The 17356-nt window shown below is 41.7% G+C and overlaps 1 protein-coding gene across 1 annotated transcript in view; it reads right to left on the reverse strand.

Annotated features, from left to right (window-relative positions):
• Positions 1 to 780: 780 nt before the first annotated feature.
• SGTB (small glutamine rich tetratricopeptide repeat co-chaperone beta) overlaps positions 781 to 17356 on the reverse strand; it is a 36626-nt gene continuing 20050 nt past the window's right edge. Inside the window, exons 6-11 of the mRNA XM_040977613.1 lie at positions 15251 to 15355; positions 9161 to 9299; positions 8993 to 9055; positions 6685 to 6722; positions 6360 to 6443; positions 781 to 3791 (exon numbers count right to left, since the gene is read on the reverse strand). Of these exons, the coding sequence (XP_040833547.1) occupies positions 3680 to 3791; positions 6360 to 6443; positions 6685 to 6722; positions 8993 to 9055; positions 9161 to 9299; positions 15251 to 15355 (541 nt within the window). The 3' untranslated portion in view covers positions 781 to 3679. The remainder of the gene's footprint in view (positions 3792 to 6359; positions 6444 to 6684; positions 6723 to 8992; positions 9056 to 9160; positions 9300 to 15250; positions 15356 to 17356) is intronic.

A 17356-nucleotide genomic window follows, 5' to 3' on the forward strand; every position in this document is an offset into this window, starting at 1 on the left:
GCACAAGAGCAACCAGTGGGCACCAAAGTGCAGCAGTGTTTACAGAACCACGTGATTGATTGGATTCAGCCTGTGAGCCAGTTTGCTGCCATCAGTGGAGAAGACACAGTTGTTCCTTACAACGCTAGCATTCTCAAAGCACTTTATTTAGAATTAGGTGATTCCAAGTATGTTTTTCCCCTAGCTCCTTAGCCAACAAATGAGATTTGTTTTCAATTGGGCTGGTCCTCCTTAATCTTAGCTAACACAATATGAGCTTTGCTGGTTATTTTCAAAATCATTGAGTTGGTATGTATAGGTTTCATACTCATATAACTTTAAGGTCCTGAACAACAGATAAGAATTGGTTTTCTCTATTAGGCTGTCAAATATTCAATTAACCTTCAACTGAGAAGCCTACTAATTTTTCAATTCAAAGCCAAAAACCTCATGTTTTTTTTTTTTCTCATTGAAAAATAGGCATTTATTTTCATAAAACATATTTGAAGGCCTCCCAGCATCTGATATTTTATTGTAAAATTCAAATCATGTGTTAATGTTATATAACTTTCTTTCTGTTTAATTGCATTGATTTACTTTGCCATGAACAAAACAATGGGAAAGTTAGCTGTTGTCAACTTTGCAACATAAATATAACAAGTTTCAATATTTTGTCAAGAAAACACAAGATTATGCTGTTAGATAAAAGCTGTCCTGTCTTGGTAAGTTAAAACTTTCAGAATGTGTATATGATTTCTTAAGTGTACAAGTGCCATCAAGTCAAACACAAAATGCTTTTTCTTAAGTGCATAATTATTTATTGCCATGACAGACTGGTTCAGAATGAAAGCTATATTCAGAAGGGTTGCCCTCACATTTGAGTAATAGTTAACGAAATATGTGCAAAATGAAGTACAAGCAGTGTTAATCTGAAGTCTGTCTGTCTGTCTTTCAAACTGATAAAGGTTGATCAGATAATAAATAAGACCTTATCACCACTGCACTATTGCCATTTTTGTCAAACATCTTCTCATGACTGAACCTTCGGTTTGAAATCAGAGAGCAAACGTATATAATAGTACACATACTTTGATTTAATTAAATTCTCTTCAGTTTATAGGCAATAACCTAAATGCATATCATTCATACTTAAGTGGTTAGATAATGCCATCTTAGAAAAGATTTGATTAAACTTCTTATAAAATTAGATGAACAATTTGGTACAGTAAAGGACATGTTCAGTTTTAGCATGACATCGCAACAGCTGCAGCTACCACAATGAAACGTGAATAATGGGGGACAAGTATCCCTAGGAGGAATGGATATAAAGATTGGCAATAATGCCTTCTTATTTCTGTAGTTAAACAGCAATTACATTTTGGTCTTTTCCTATAATTTTAAGAACAGTTAGCACAATCCAACTATACACAGCTTTCTTTCAAGAAATAGCTTGCAATGCAATTACTAAGAAATGATGAAAGCAAATGAAGAACAAAAATGCCTCAAATGAAATGGAAATCCAGGGAGATGGACAGAGAGCAACTACACTGAATTTGTTACACAGGGTCAATTATCAATGAAATTCAGCAAGTCACTAAAAGAAATGTATCAGTTCCCATCTATATAAAAACTGGCTACTGTAACTACAGATTTTAGCACAGGAGCCATTATTTTGAAAGCCTTTATCTGATTTCATATCATGCTAGCACTGGTCACCTTGGAGGGGGGAGCTGTGTCCTCTTTTTCCACTTTTTGGAGCGACTGTCCACAGTGCGTGGTGTTCCTCTTGCAGTACACTCCTCTGTCACTTCTGATCTGTTCATTCACAGCTCCGCTCTCTCCTGCAGGCAGCTAGAGACTTATTCTGCAGGTCTTACTCTCTGTGTTGTTCATCAGAAAGCATTTCTAACGCACTCAAGAGAGTTATGCTTCCTGATCTGAACTTGAGCAACACTGCGTAAGAAAATTAAGAATCGTTTTTGCTTTTTGATTACAGTCATAACTTGCATATGATTAGTTCATCATTCCTTCTAACACTTAAAACACTAGGAGTTGAGTATAACTTTATGAAACACTAAGATGGCTGTGGTGGAATATAGTTTTTAATTTCAAAGGTACTAAGGTTTAAGTCCTGCTCTTTGCTGGTCAACCTCGTAGGGTCATTTAGGTCTCGTTGTACCCTGAAGCCAAGTGCTTAGGCATTAGATAGCCAAACTGCAAAGCCAATTGCAACCTCGCATTGCTCTAAGTTGGTGTCCGTGGACCTGCACCAGAGCTTCCAATTGCACTATTTAAAATGGCAATCCTGAGGCTTCTTGATGGGGCTTACTAAGGCAGAAGTGAAGGTCTGGTCCTGAATCTGCATTTTAAATTCCTCAGGTGAATTTTGCAGTGAACTTTTAAACCTTTCATGTAATCTCACAAAAGGGAGGGGGAAAAAAAGCTGACTAACTGGAGTCTAACAAGAACAGTTCTAGTCGGTCCCGATCATCCACTTACTGATTTAATGTTATACCACTTTCTTTTTCAGTTTTCTCTTACATTCGTGAAATGATTACATTAGCCTCATTTCACCAATTTCATGATTAATAAACAAAAAGAAAATTCCATTTGGAATTAGAACCGGATCAGCCATCACTAGTTAGAGCCATTAACACTTAATGCAATTTCTCTCTAACCAGTTGACATCCAGTGCATGATAAAATATGTTATCTCCTGTTTAAATGATTTTAGATTAAACTTAAGACTGATAATGCCAAGCCAAATCTAACAGAACTGAATAAACAAGCAAAGTTAGTGATAAGAGCTTATGGTGATCCTTAGTTAAAAAAAAAAAATGTTTATGGACACATAATTGAATCCCACTTATAAAATTATTGGAGCCAGGGCTGTGGCTCATTTGAATACAGATAGATGAGAATTTGATCATTTCCAAGATAAAGTCACCACCAGGGGAATTAAGAGTTTTAGCCCTGATGAAACCAGTCCCATTACAGATTTCTAAATGTATTTTTATTATGTACTTAGCGTAGCTGGCCTTGTGAGTGTTGTCACTTTTGGAGCCATGCAGACAACCTGAACATTCCACCTTCACTTTCTATACATTCACATTCTCTGGATTTTTATCTTTCTTGCTACAATAGCCCTTCCACCCAATAACTGCTCTACCAGCAAATAGATACCTTGTCACTCATCAGAATCAATAGCATTTAAAAACCCTGGAACCTAGGATAAATCTTTTCCACTGATCTTCCTTCTCAGAGCTAAATAGTAAGAGTCTGCTTTTCTGAACTGCTGCTCAGTAGCAGATATTTCTTCCGAACCAGTGGGAAATATTTCCCTTAGTAATCTCCCCTCAAAAAAAAAAATAATAAATCCACTTAATGGAATTCGGAGCAGTGGAATTCACCAACAAACAGCCCCACTGTCCAATGAATACACTCTGCTGTTAAGTCTCATATACACACATGATGGTGGTACAGGTTTGGAAATGGAACCTCGTCCCAGGACTCCAGGGGATTGATTCATTTCCAAAGGAGTCATGTGATGTTCAGGTGTGTTTTGTGATAAATCTATCATCTGAACAGATTTCTTCTTTAAGAATATACACAAGAGGCTCCCCTCCTTGGTTTTCAAACATCAGATACGGTGCTTGAGGGGCAGAGCGCTATGTACAGATGGATCTCGGGCCGCCGTGGGATCAGGAGTGTTCCTCGGCGCTGCTGCTGAAGGATCGGCTCCGGATGTGATTCCTCAGCTGCTCGATGAGCTCAGGGTTCTGCTGCTGTATCTGCTGAGCGAACTGCTGTCCCCTACAGTCAGAAGGCAGAGCGGGGAGGGATCAGGGCCTTGCCACTCACACAACATGCATGCCAAAAGAACTTCAAGAGATGTGGGGAATGCCCACGGTGAACTTCTCCTATAAAGACAACTCGTGGAACCATGACTTTAAGCTGCCAGCCAGCCAGTGCTTCGATGTTCAACATTTTTACAGTGCAGCATCCTGGATGACAAGGCACCCGTGACTTCTGACATGTTTGCCTAAGATCAAGTGAAGAAACAACCCCCAAGCTAAAGCAGGAGTGCCTGAAATGCAAGACGTCTACACCTCTGTTTCATCACAAACAAGCAAAGGGCTACGAAATGTTTGCTTTTCTTCTGTATGCTCTGATACAATGTTCTTACAGCCAAGTCTGACTACTATGGGATGTCTACAGGGCCTTACATAACTGATTCTTTTTTTTTTTTAAGATTTATTTTTATTATTTTTATTGGAAAGGCGGATATGCAGAGAGGAGAGACAGAGAGGAAGATCTTCCGTCCGATGATTCACTCCCCAAGTGAGCGCAACGGCCGATACTACGCCAGTCCGAAGCCAGGAGCCTCTTCCGGGTCTCCCACACGGGTGCAGGGTCCCAAAGCTTTGGGCCGTCCTCGACTGCTTTCCCGGGCCACAGGCAGGGAGCTGGAAGGGAAGCGGGGCCGCCGGGATAGAACCGGCGCCCATATGGGATCCTGGGTGTGCAAGGTGAGGACCTTAACCACTTGTGCCACCGCGCCGGGCCCCATAACTGATTCTTTAAAAGGAAAAAAGAAAAAATTGAACACATTTTCCTGACTTTAGGACCACAAATGCAAGTGTGCGACATCACTATAATTGTGTCTCTAAAGATCACTCAGTTGCAGTATTTTAAGTTATTATACGATCATGATCACTCACAAGCAGAAAATAGCTCGTGTGCCTTTAAAAAATGCCAACAATACAGCATCGGATATAAACAAAGTATCTCAAGAAATCTGGGTGGAAATAAAGATAATACAATCAAGTAATAAGAAAATGTAAGAGGTTCCTCTAGTTATCATAGGCACTGAAAAGGTTTGGATAAAATTGATTTCTGGGTCCAGTGCGGTAGTCTAGAAGCTAAAGTCATCACCTTGCAAGCACCAGGATCCCATATGGGCAACGGTTTGTGTGTCTCGGCAGCCCCGCTTCCCATCCAGCTCCCTGCTTGTGGCCTGGGAAAGCAGTCAAGGACGGCCCAAAGCCTTGGGAGCTCCTGGCTCCTGCCTTCAGATCAGCACAGCTGCGGCCATTGCAGCTGTTTGGGGAGTTGAGTCAGCGGATAGAAGATCTTCCTCTCTATATATCTGACTTTCCAATAAAAATAAATCTTTTAAAAATATATGTATTTGTTGTAATCCTTATGAGCAATATGTGATTACTCATGGCCCATGTCTATGCTAGTGAGTCATAGTAGGATTTCCTCTTTTTTCTTCTACTTACTGTGCCTGGATAATTTTATCGATTAGAGTGCTAAGTGTAGGATTGTGAAGCAAAAAGAAAGTATGACATTGTAATAATTAGAGGGAACAAAGGAGACAGAGACAGCAGAAAGAGGAACTCCCTGCTTCTAATCCTGTGTCATAAATTATGGGAAATTATTCACTTTATATAAATAAAATGCAATTAATAAAGAAATAAAAATATATTTTCACCTAAATTAACAGGTATTTTTAAGTAGATATTTTGCTTTCATCTATATCTGAGCTGGTAGGTCTGCTGAAGAAATTTTTCTTAGAAAACAAGTTTTTTGAAAAACAATGCTTTATATAAGTGATCAAAATATGTTTGGACATAACCTGTCTCATTGTTTCTATTGCTTCTTTCCATTCCTTCAAAAGTACCAGATGACTAGGACAGGCGATGTGGCCAATCCAGCTGTTTGGTGGTACACCTGCTAAGGCAGAAGCTGGCCCAGGTGCCCATGTTCCTGGCCCTAGGTGAAGACCTGAGCGGAGTCCTGGCTCCTGGCTTCAGCTTGGTTCACTGTGGGAAGCTAAACAGTGAATAGAAGAGCTCGCTCTCACTTCCTTACCTTTCAAATAAAGATAACAGTATTCATAACCCCCTCCTAAGAAACTTTGGAACCTAATGTCACATTGACAAAAACAAATAGCAAAATATTATGCTGCAAATCAAAAGAATGTTTAGCCATGGCTGTCCTGAAACCCTTAGTAAGTCACAAGCCTGCACTTCAGTTCTCCAGCTACTGTATGTTATTGATACTCTTTTGCCACTAATATCTGTCCCTCACCTGCCTTACTAACACCAAAATAAAAATTTTTTAAACAAAAGGAGAACTCTTCTCATATTTGGAGCCTAAAAAAGCATGTGAAACGCCCATGATAGCTCTTCTGAAGAGGCAGAGCTGACCAGACCACCCAGCTGGGCCTTCTGAATTCCTGCCTGTTAGTATGAAAAATGATTCCAGGTTTTGAGATTCTTTCTGACGTTAAGGTGGCCAATGCTATTAACAATAACAGGTGCAGATTTGAAAAGAAAACCCTAGCCCCTCACCTTGCAGAAATACAACACTTACGCTTGGATGAGGCTAGACAGGTCAGTGAGGCCCCCGACCCCGGCAGCAGGTCCCCCAATGGCGTTTGTCATCATTCCCGACATCCTAGGGTATGGGAGAGACTCAGTGCTGAAGTTCCATTGTGAACAAGCAGAATAAGCCAAGGAAAAGTCTTCAATGCAGGCATGCCCTCATCATGCAAGACGTAACATCACATATGTGTGGTTTTTCAGTTTTAACAGAGTGGCCTTTGGGAAATTTCATCAATTTTGAGCTGCTGTTCTCAGATAAGGTCCAGCAAATGAAAGGAGGAAAAGTGCAATTAAAAATCTTTCTATATACTTACAGTTGTTGAACTTGAGGATTTTGCATTAAACTTGCTGCCTGGAATGGAAACAGCATCTTCCAGTAAAAGCAGTTAATATTTAGGAATCTTTAATGAAGTTTTTTTTAAGTAGAGGAATGAAAGCTAACTCATATATATGTGTACTAGAATACTGTGCTTATTAAGTTGATTGGAATGTTTTTAAATAAAAAAAAAGGAAGGTAGTAGAAAAGGTAGCATTAAAAAAAAAATCATTGCAGGTACAAATGTTGTGGCACCACATGTGAAGTTGCCACCAGGCACACCAGCATCCCATTCGAGCACCAGGTCGTATCCAGGCTTCTTGCTCCACTTCTAATACAGCTCCCTGCTAGTACACCTGAGAAAGCAGTAGATGCTGGCCTAGATACCTGGACCCCTGCCACCTACAAGGCAGATCCAGATGAGGCTCCTGGACCCAGCAGATCTCGCTCTCTCTCTGTCTCCACCCTCTCCTCTCCACTCTGTAGTTGTAAATAAATAAATAAATCTCAAAAATGCAAATAAAGATTACTGACAGCACTATAAGGATATTGACAATAGCTTGCTTACTACTGCTGATCAAGTCAAGCCAAAAAAAAAAAAAAAAACCAACTAGAAACTTTAGAGCATGTTTAAATAATCTATCATTCTGAGGATCCTCTCCAAAAGAGTATGCTTTAAAGATGAGACTGTGCCCCTTGGGACTCTGAGTGGACGGGAAAGCCTTTGGCAGCAGGTTGGACACAATGGCAGGCCTCTCTGCTTCCTTCACACATGCAGCTCTGTCCAACCCCACTGATAATCTCGGTCAGCCTGTTGAAGAGTAACAAAATACGCTTTTAAACCCCTGCCTCTGCAGCTCCTACATGGTGCTCACACACCTGAACTTGGCACACGGCTCTACAGAACCTAAGCCACAGTAACATGCCTGAACTTCAAAGAATTCTCTTTTTACACTGTGTTACAGAGGCATAAATTGGGTCCTGGAAATGAGTAGCCATGTTTGAAAAATGTCATAGTCAGTAACAAAGAGATGTTCAAGCACTACGTAGGTGGAAAGCTGACTAAAATTTGATGGGGTGGAAGAAACCTACCAGTTCCTCAAAAGACCCGGTCTCACTTGGAATGAGTCATCTGTGCATTTCAATTCAGTTGAAACTTTAATGGAAGCAAGGCATTTCTCGAAGAAAACAACAGTGGAAAAGGCACTGAATTCTGCCTTCAACATGCACAGCAAATGGTAATATGGCTCTCCCCCCACGCATACAGCCACTCAAGGAGCCTTGCGGGCCAGGGCTACATCCTAGATCCACTCAAGCAAAGGCACCATGCAGCGTGAGTAACTTCAAAAGGTCCATAAATCCTTTTGTCAGCTTGAAGAACCGAGTGCTTCACAAAGGATGAGCCAAAAGTTTGTGGAAAATGACTCTTGTTTTAAAAAACAATACTTCGGGCCCAGCGGCGTGGTCTACTGGCTAAAATCCTCGCCTTGAACAAGCTGAGATCCCATATGGGCGCCGGTTCTAATCCCGGCAGCTCCACTTCCCATCCAGCTCCCTGCTTGTGGCCTGGGAAAGCAGTCGAGGACGGCCCAAGGCTTTGGGACCCTGCACCCGTGTGGGAGACCTGGAAGAGGTTCCTAGATCCTGGCTTCGGATCAGCATAGCATGGGCCATTGCGCTCACTTGTGGAGTGAATCATCGGACGGAAGATCCTCCTCTCTGTATATCTGACTTTGTAATAAAAATAAATAAATCTTAAAAAAAAATACTTGGGATTCCAAAAATTTTTGTACCAAAACAGTTATCTTTTAATTCCATTTTTCCATAAACTTTGTAAAGTCCCCCGAATATTGAGAATTATATGAACTCATATATTGAGAGTTAAACTCTAAGATATAAAATCAGGCAGACAAAACCAGGACGCACACTTAGGGAACAACTACAGCCAAAATCCTGAGATCTTAACTGTAATTGATCTGCTAGGATCACCTGCAGGTGGATTTTATGCATGCGAAATTTTGGTGATCCCTATGCCAATCTGTGAAAAAAATGGTTTTCTCTCCAGGGAGAATGAACTTCTTTGTATGTACACAGATTTTGTATACAATTTGGCCTTCCTGTAGTTGGTACAGCACCTTCCCATGGAGGTACAGGGAAAGGTGAGGGACCTTTGCCATAGCCTGGTATCTACACTCTACCAACCACTGTCTCCACCACCAAACCTTCTTGACTTGTTTCCAAAACTTTTGGAAGTAATAGCTCTAGGCAACACAAAGGGAGTAGAACAGAATGAAAAGTACACTCACCATACTAATGAAAGCTGGATTATTTATCAGGCTAGCCATGTCAAAGCTCAATCCAGTTCCTGTCTGTAAAAGAATTATATCTGAGAATCCGGCAAACCATTTCCTTTTAATTATAATAAATGATAAATGCTTTAAAAATGCCTCACTCATTTGGCATTAACAACTTACAGGACTGGACACTTCTCTCAACTTCTGTTCTGCTATTTTCAGATTTGACTTATAGGAATCATTTTCAGGGTCAAGATCTAATGCCTTTTGGTAACTTGTAACTGCTTCTTCAAATTTATTCATGGCAGTGAGGGCCAGCCTGATGGAAATATATGGTACAGAATTCCAAGATACATGATTAAAGAACATCAAGGATTCAGTCAAACATCTGCCTTGGTATTCATTCCAGTGCAAGTAACTATTTATTGTACAACAGTACCCAGGAATACTACAAAGATGCTCTCTGCTTCCAAGAAATCTCTCTAATTCTGTAGCTGACAAACTATGATTCTGAGGGCATTATGAACTTGAAACTTGCTGACGAACCTTGCCAACTGTTCTATTTTTTAATCCAAATACATGAAACAACCTGCTTTATTTTTAGAATTCGCTCCATAAAGACGTGTGCTAATAGTGCTGTGGCCATGTAAATGCTACCACCATTCTTAAGGACTTCCAGCTCTATTTGTGCTTCAGATGTCTCACATTCTTCCTTGTTACTAACAGAGACTTCAGGCAGCAATAAATATCCAAACTGCCACTTGAGGATTGGCACTGTACCACCTATACAGCAGGCATCTCTTATGGGCACCAGTTCAAGTCCTGACTTCCAATCCAGCTCCATGCTAATGGCCAGGGAAAAGCAACAGGAAATAGAACAGGTGCTTGCGCCCTGCACCCATATGGGAAACCTAAAAGAAGCTCCTGTCCTAGATTCATCCTGGCCCAGTCTTGGCTTTTGGAGCCATTGTGGAAGTGAACCAGCAGATGGAAGAGTCTCTAACTCTACCTTTCAAATAAACGAATAGATCTTTTAAGAGGAAAGAAAGAAAACCTGCCATTTTTAAAAAGCTGGGAGCACAAGATGGCAGATGGCTTGCCAAACAAGACATGTTTCTTGTTAAGTAGATAGCACACATTATCATTGATATGACATTATTATCCAGACACAAGTCAGAGTTGTTCATTAAATTTCAATGTTTATCTACACTTAGTTGTAATTTATGAGAAAATTACTTCAAAACTAAATAATAACATAAGATGTACTGTGAAATGCTATTGAGGTTTTTAATTTCAGGTTGATGTTTTCCTTATTTTTAAAGTTTTGTATTTCTTTTATATATTTGAAAGAATGAGAGACAGAGAGACTTCCTGTTTACTGGCTCACTCCCCAGATGCCCACAACAATACCAGTGCCGAGTCAAGCATAAGCCAGAGGCTGGGAACATAATCTGGGTCTCCCACATGGGTGGCAGGGACCCAAGTACTTGAGCTGTCACCGGCCATCTCCCAGGCTCTGCATATGTGGCAAGTTAGAGTTGACATTCAAATCCAAACAGAGCTGACATTCAAATCCAAGCAGTGTAATATGGGCTCCAAGCACCCCAAAGCACTATCTGAAATATTTCATCAAATGCCTGCACCTCTGGGTTTACTTTTAAGAAATTAATACAATTCTTTCTTTTCTGATTTGCCTCCCAGACTTTTGATCTGTAAAATACAGTGTCTAGTGATGAAAACTTCGTACAGTCTGACTCGTTTTCTGCCGACCAACCGTGAAAACGACTTTATCAGAATGCTCAATTCATCAGCAGTCAATAAAGATTTACTGAACACCTGCCAGACTTTAAATCTTATTGTAGAATCTGAAAAGAAGATGTCATTCAACCTGGGGGGAAAAAGACCAAAAAAAGAAAAAAAAAAAAACCACAAGTAAGGAGGGAAATGGCATTAAAAAGAATAGCTAGCAGGGATGCTCATAGAGGGCCACACCAAAAAGAATTGCAATGATGACAGCAGACTCCGGAAAAGCAAAGAAATATTCAAATGGAAGAAGAAGCAAACACAAAAACCCCAAGAAAGATAAAAGCTGGATGTAATTAAGATATAAAACAAGGGTAAGAGAAGTAGCACCTTGGTTCGATTTGCTAATCCTTCCTCTGCAAGCACTGGCATCCCATATGGTTGCCGGTTCGTGTCCCAGCTGCTCCATTTCCCATCCAGCTGCCTGCCTGTCGCCTATGAGAGCAGTTGAGAATGGCCCAAAGCCTTGGGACCCTGCACCCACTCACCCACTTGGAAGACCTGGAAGAAGCTCCTGGCTTCAGTTTGGCTCAACTCTGGCCTTTGAGGCTATGTGGGGAATAAGCCAGTGTATAGAAGCTTTTTCTGTCTCTTCTTCCCTTTGTAAGCCTGCCTTTCCAATAACAATAAATAAATCTACAACGAGACAAAGAGATTTACCTTGCAAAAATACTTAAGGGTAGATGAGGAAGGACTACAGAAAACAGTATGGAAAAATGATGGGAGAGAGTAATGAGGTCGTACAGGACCACTGGAATTTAGATCTGAGTTGACTCACAATGGAGTGACATGCTCTGAGTTATGCCTTAAAGCTGACTCTGCTTTCATGGAGAAGATCAACATGGGCAGGGTTGGGTGGAGATGGGGTAGCGTGGAAGCATAACCAGTTAGAAAGCTTCTGAGGTAACTCAAGTGATGGATAGTCATTTGAACTGAAGATATAAGGAAGAGAGTGCCCGACACCTGGGCTCAAAATGTATGTAGAAACAGGACTTGCTAAGAAATTCAATGGGCCAAGTATAATAGTAATAAAGGATGATGCTTTGTTAATAGAACACTGGGTATATTAGTGATGCTACAATGTACTCTTGTGGGAAAGACTGAAGAAGGGAAACAAAAGTTCAGTAAATATTCAAACATGAAGATGAAAGCAGTAGAATATGTGAGAATGAATTCTATATAAAGACCTTAACAGCCCCAACAAAATGTTTATACTCAATTCTCATTTACAAAAGTTGTGTTCTGGGCCTGGCATGGTAGCCTAGCAGCTAAAGTCCTCAGCCTTGCACACGCTGAGATCCCATATGGATGCTGCTTCTAATCCTGGCAGCCCTGCTTCCCATCCAGCTCCCTGCTGGTGGCCTGGGAAAGCAGTCGAGGACACCCAAAGCCTTGGGACCCTGCACCTACCCGCATGGGAGACCCAAAAGAAGCTCCTAGCTCCTAACTTTAGATGGGCTCAGCTTGGGGAGTGAATCATCGGACGGATCTTCCTCTCTGTCTCTCCTCCTTTCTGTATATCTGACTTTCCAATAAAAATCAAAATCTTTTTTAAAAATTGTGTTCTATAAAATCCTGTAAGACTCTTGTCAAGTTTTCCTCAATTAGCCAATATGTTACTTTGTTTTCTATGTGTTTCTGTTTAAAGAAACTTTATATATATGTATGTAGTCGATTTGCTAGCACTAACCAATGACACTAACTCATATCTGAATTCATTTTCTCCACGAAGCAAATTAACAGCCTTTATGCACTTAAGAACACCAGAAAACACTTTGGCTTGTATTTTGGGACTATTGTAAATAGGGAAATCAAACAAAAGTTGCAACAAGGCATTAAATAGACGGGCCCAGCATGAGGTCTAAGACAAGGAAACAGGGTCTGGTCCCCTTATTCAACTTCAGCTGACACGTTTCTCAGAAGATAAATTTTTCACTACTTCTAAATATCCATGAATGACCATCCAGGAGCAATAAATACGAATTGGTAATTAAAAATACACTTTAGCAAATAGGTTAATTCACAAGTGCAGAATCTTGAAAGAATGAGTGTTGATTTTAGATGGAATTGAGTGGGGGTTTTCCTCTTTTATAATGTTTCTTAATATACAGAGAACGGATTTCATTGATTTCATAGGTGCAGTTTTATAGATTAAAAGCATGGGGTAGGACGGAATCAGAAGAGAAACAGAGGATTCGATCCTGACATGTACCATATTTACAAGTGGCAGAAGAGGAAGCGACTAGAAAAAGACTGGAAAAGGAGCTCCCGGTGAAGTAAGACAAAAACACAGCAAATACAATGTCATACAGTCCTGAGGGATGAAGTGTCCTGAGAACAAGTTCATTGTACCAAATACTAAACTAGGAGGTGGGATCAGGATACAGATCTCAACACTAGTAAAGTACAGACAACCCTGACCTTGAATTGAGATGTTTTGGCACAGTGACTGCATGGCCAGCGTTCTCCAGAGACACAGACTCATCAGCACATGGGGACAGACCTAGATTTAGTATGAGGCACTGGCTCACACAGTTATGGCCCCTGAGAAGTCCTATGAACTACAGGCAGCAAGCTGACGGTCCAGGGAAACAGGTGTTGCCATTCCAGTCCTGACCCTAAGACGTGAGAGCCAAGGCATCAACGGTTTAAGTCAAGTCCATACACCAAGGCTTAAGGACGAGGACTGCTGAAATGCAAGGACTGAGGAAGACAGATGCCCCAGCCCCCAGATAGGGAGCAAACTTCCTTCTTTTTTTTTTTTTTTTTTTCCTGTATGCAGGCTGTGAGAGAATCCGGTGAGGTCCCCACACATTGTAGAGAGTGGTGTGTTCTCAGTCTGACGTGGCCTAGGCAGGGCATCAGACAGGGACATGCAGCTAAACCAGCACCTAAGCCATGGGCACCGCCCACATCCCATCACCTTCCACTGCCAATTCAGCTCGACTGGAGACTCGGCACACTCAGCCACTCGGCAGCCAGACCTCATTGCCTCCAAGCACCAAACACCTTGCGGGCCACCAAAGGCCTTCTTGGTGTCCCACCCCAAAGGCTGCCTCCTCCGAATATTCAGTCAGGACTTGCCCTGAGCACCACCCCTTAGCTTGAGTAAGAGCAGTTCTTGGCATCCTCAAGTCTGACTGCCCCTTTCTTTGCCTTTGAATAAATGCTACTTGGCTGTTCACCTGTCTGTACCTCCTGGTTCTACTACTGCCAGTAGGAAGCCCACAACCTGCACTCCATTTGGCCAGGGCTGAGCCCTGAGTCCAGCTGAGGCTCTTGATCCCAACGACATGATTTGTGGTCTCTAACGCACAACATCCCCAGGTCAGAGTACTTGGGTTCGGTCCCCAGCCCTGGTTCCTGATTCTAATCTTCCGCAGACACAACCAGTACATCGGCACCAGAAAATAGCAGTTGCTGCCACTCATATGGGAAACCTCGACTAAGTTCCCAGTTCCCAGCTTCAGTCCCAGCACAATCCTGCCACTCAAATTTTTATTAAAATTTAAAATTAGGGCCCGGCTAAAGTCTTTGCCTTGCACAAGCTGAGATCCCACACGGGTGCCATTTTTAATCCCAACTGCTCTGTCACCCATCCAGCTCCCTGCTTGTGGCCTGGGAAAGAAGTGGAGAACGGCCCAAAGCCTTGAGACCCTGCACCTGTGTGGGAGACCCAGAAGAAGCTCCTGGCTTCAGATTGGCTCAGCTCTGGCCATTGCGGTCACTTGGAACTTTCCAATAAAAATAGATAAATCTTTAAAAAATTAAAATCAAATTATTTAGGGCCTCATTATTGCACGGTAACCTGTTTTGTAGCCACCTCACGTTGGTATAACATGGCTCTTCCCTGCAGGATTTGTCATGAATGAACACACTGCAGGAATGCCAGAGACTGTCACATACGCAACATGGGGCCATCTGCCTATTAGAAACGGAAGCTTGTCAGGTGTGCCTTGTTGTTAATGTCTTACTGCAGCGTCACACGAAGGTTTTGGACAGCATGGTCTTTCGAATTTTTGTCTCAAGCTCCTCTCTCTGTGACCCACACATTGTCACCTCTGTGTAGCCTCTATGATATATGTCTGAGAGGAAGCATTCAACAAAACTGTTAAAACATTTTTGCTTTTTCCTACACTCCGCTTAGATATGTTTATCTTGCTAAGGTTCTCAGTGTGTCTTCTGGACGTAATCATTTGAAGCAGTTCTTACTATGTGGAGATTAATTATTTTGATGTGCTCACTATGCTGTGTATCTCTGTGAGTCAACTTCAGGAATATAAAAACTGTAAAGTCAATAAAAGCAGAAATGGTATTCAGGGTAGTGCAGCTATCATAATTCACTAAACATACACATTTACTCAGCAAAAATATTACATAATATACATATATGTAACTCAAAAAGCCACTAATAAGAGTTTATCTAATACTGTTTGGTACTAGTTTGAAAATTCTTCCAGAACTTACCCCATCCTCCCGTAGGCTTTGCTGTACTTTGAATCAATTGCTATTGCTTTCTCACAGTCCTTTATTGCATCTGTATAGTGACTTAATTTGCTCTGAGCAGCAGCCCTAGAAAAAAGATGAGACAATTTTAGTATTATAAGTAGTTTTCAAGACACCAATTTAGATTTCCAGGTACTAAAGAAAGACCTTTCCCTGTCCCGACTTGGACACGACTCCCAGGAAGTTTCTAAGCCAAACTAAGGTAGGCAGAGGGTCAAACGAAGACATGGATTTTTTTAGATGAAAAGAGATTAATATGACATAAAAATGTACAAGCCTTGAGTGCATTCACTAATTGAAAAACATACCTATAAACTAAATCTGGGAGATAATTAAAAACATTTAATATATCTCATTAAAGTTTCCTTATATCTGCATGGTATGATAGCTTTGTGGAGTCTATCATATCCTAAGGAGTTATAGCGAAAGCATTTAGAAAATTTTATATGTACCGTATTGATACATGCAGAGACAAATGCTCACACGTCCCAGAGAGACAGGAAAAGAGACATGGGAAGCAACGACAAGATGTTACCCATGACTGATTGCTGGGTAAAGTGCCAAAAATGTGCATTGTGCTATTCTCTCAATAATTAGGTTTAAGTCTGTTTTAGAAATACACGCATACACCAAGTGCCACGTGACCATTTCAGGAAAGGTTCCGTTCTCCCTGCTAAAACTCACTGAACCAGGAGTGCGCATTGGACACTGCAGCTAAGAAGGGGGTTGGCTTGTGGTTCCGGTAGCAATGCCACCTTCCTACCAGTGTGCGCCCAGAGAGACAGTACTTTATGCTTTAGGTGATCATGTGATTAGGTAACTAGGTGATCAGATCCCTGAACCCACAGGGCAAACTTGGACTGAGCTCTGGGCTCCTGGCTTTGGCCTGGCCCAGACCTAGCTGTTGGAGGCATCTGAAGAACAAACCAAAAGATAAACGATCTCTCTCTTCATACTGAACCAGTTCCAGCTGTTGTAGCCACTTAGAAAATGAACCAACCAGCAGATGGAATCTCTCTCTCCCTTTTTCTGTGTTTCAAATAAATAAACAGAAGTTTTTGTAAAACTTATGCTTTTTATTGGACATGCAGAATTAGAGAGAGGGAGAGAGAGGTATTCCATCTTCTGGTTCACTCTCCAACTAGCAAGAACGGCCAGGGCTGGGTCAGGCTGAAGCCAGGAGCTTCACCCAGGTCTCCAGTGTGGGCCCAAGCACTTGGGCCAACCTCCACTGCTTTTCCACGCACATTGTCAAAGAACTGGATTGGAACAGCCAAGACTTGAGCTGGTGTCCATGGGAGACGCTGATGCCTGCTGGCGTCAGCTTAACTCGCTAGGCCACAATGCTGACCTCAGAAAATTTGAAAAAAAAAAAAAAAAAAGAAAGAAGGAAGAAAGAAAAGAAATGCATGTAGTCAGTGAACTCATGTCCTGTAGGTCTTTAGAACTAGCAAAGAGTCAGATGACCAACCTCATTTATTAACAGATCCTTTGGCAGATGGCTAGAGCGGGAAGTACAAGGACTCGAGGGCCACTTGAACGTGTTACTGCATTTGTTTAATAAAAGTTAAGACCTAGGACTAACAGAGTAGGGGATGCGTCAGCTATATGGACGAATGATGATAGGAAAAAGAGAAGCATCAAAGAAGAGACCCTGCTCCCAGCCTTCAGATACTGACCCTAAAAAAGGGAATAAACAGGAAAACCAGACTCAAAGAAGGCAGGTGGGGGGAGGGGAGAGAAAGGATGCACAGTTTCAATCTTGACAGCTTTAGATTACACATTGCAACCTCAGGGGACGCAGATTCGTACAGCTCACAAAAGCAAGAGGCTGGGAGAGGAAAGAGAAGCCAGGCTACAGCTGGGTCTTCTGAGAGAGGAAGCCGAACCCGGCAGTGTCACCACGATGCATCACATCCCAGACACTGTCTCTGCCCTGCCGGCTGCTTACTGGGGCAGAACTAATGACATTCCAGTGGCCACTACAGCCAGAGGCGCTGCACCTTCAGACATGTGGGCTTTCCTTTTCTTTTTTACCCAATTAGAACAAAGGGATAAATATGTATT

Source organism: Ochotona curzoniae, unplaced genomic scaffold (genome assembly GCF_017591425.1).
Source record: "Ochotona curzoniae isolate NIBS_2020 unplaced genomic scaffold, NIBS_Ocur_1.0 contig_2754, whole genome shotgun sequence".
Lineage (NCBI taxonomy): Eukaryota > Metazoa > Chordata > Mammalia > Lagomorpha > Ochotonidae > Ochotona > Ochotona curzoniae.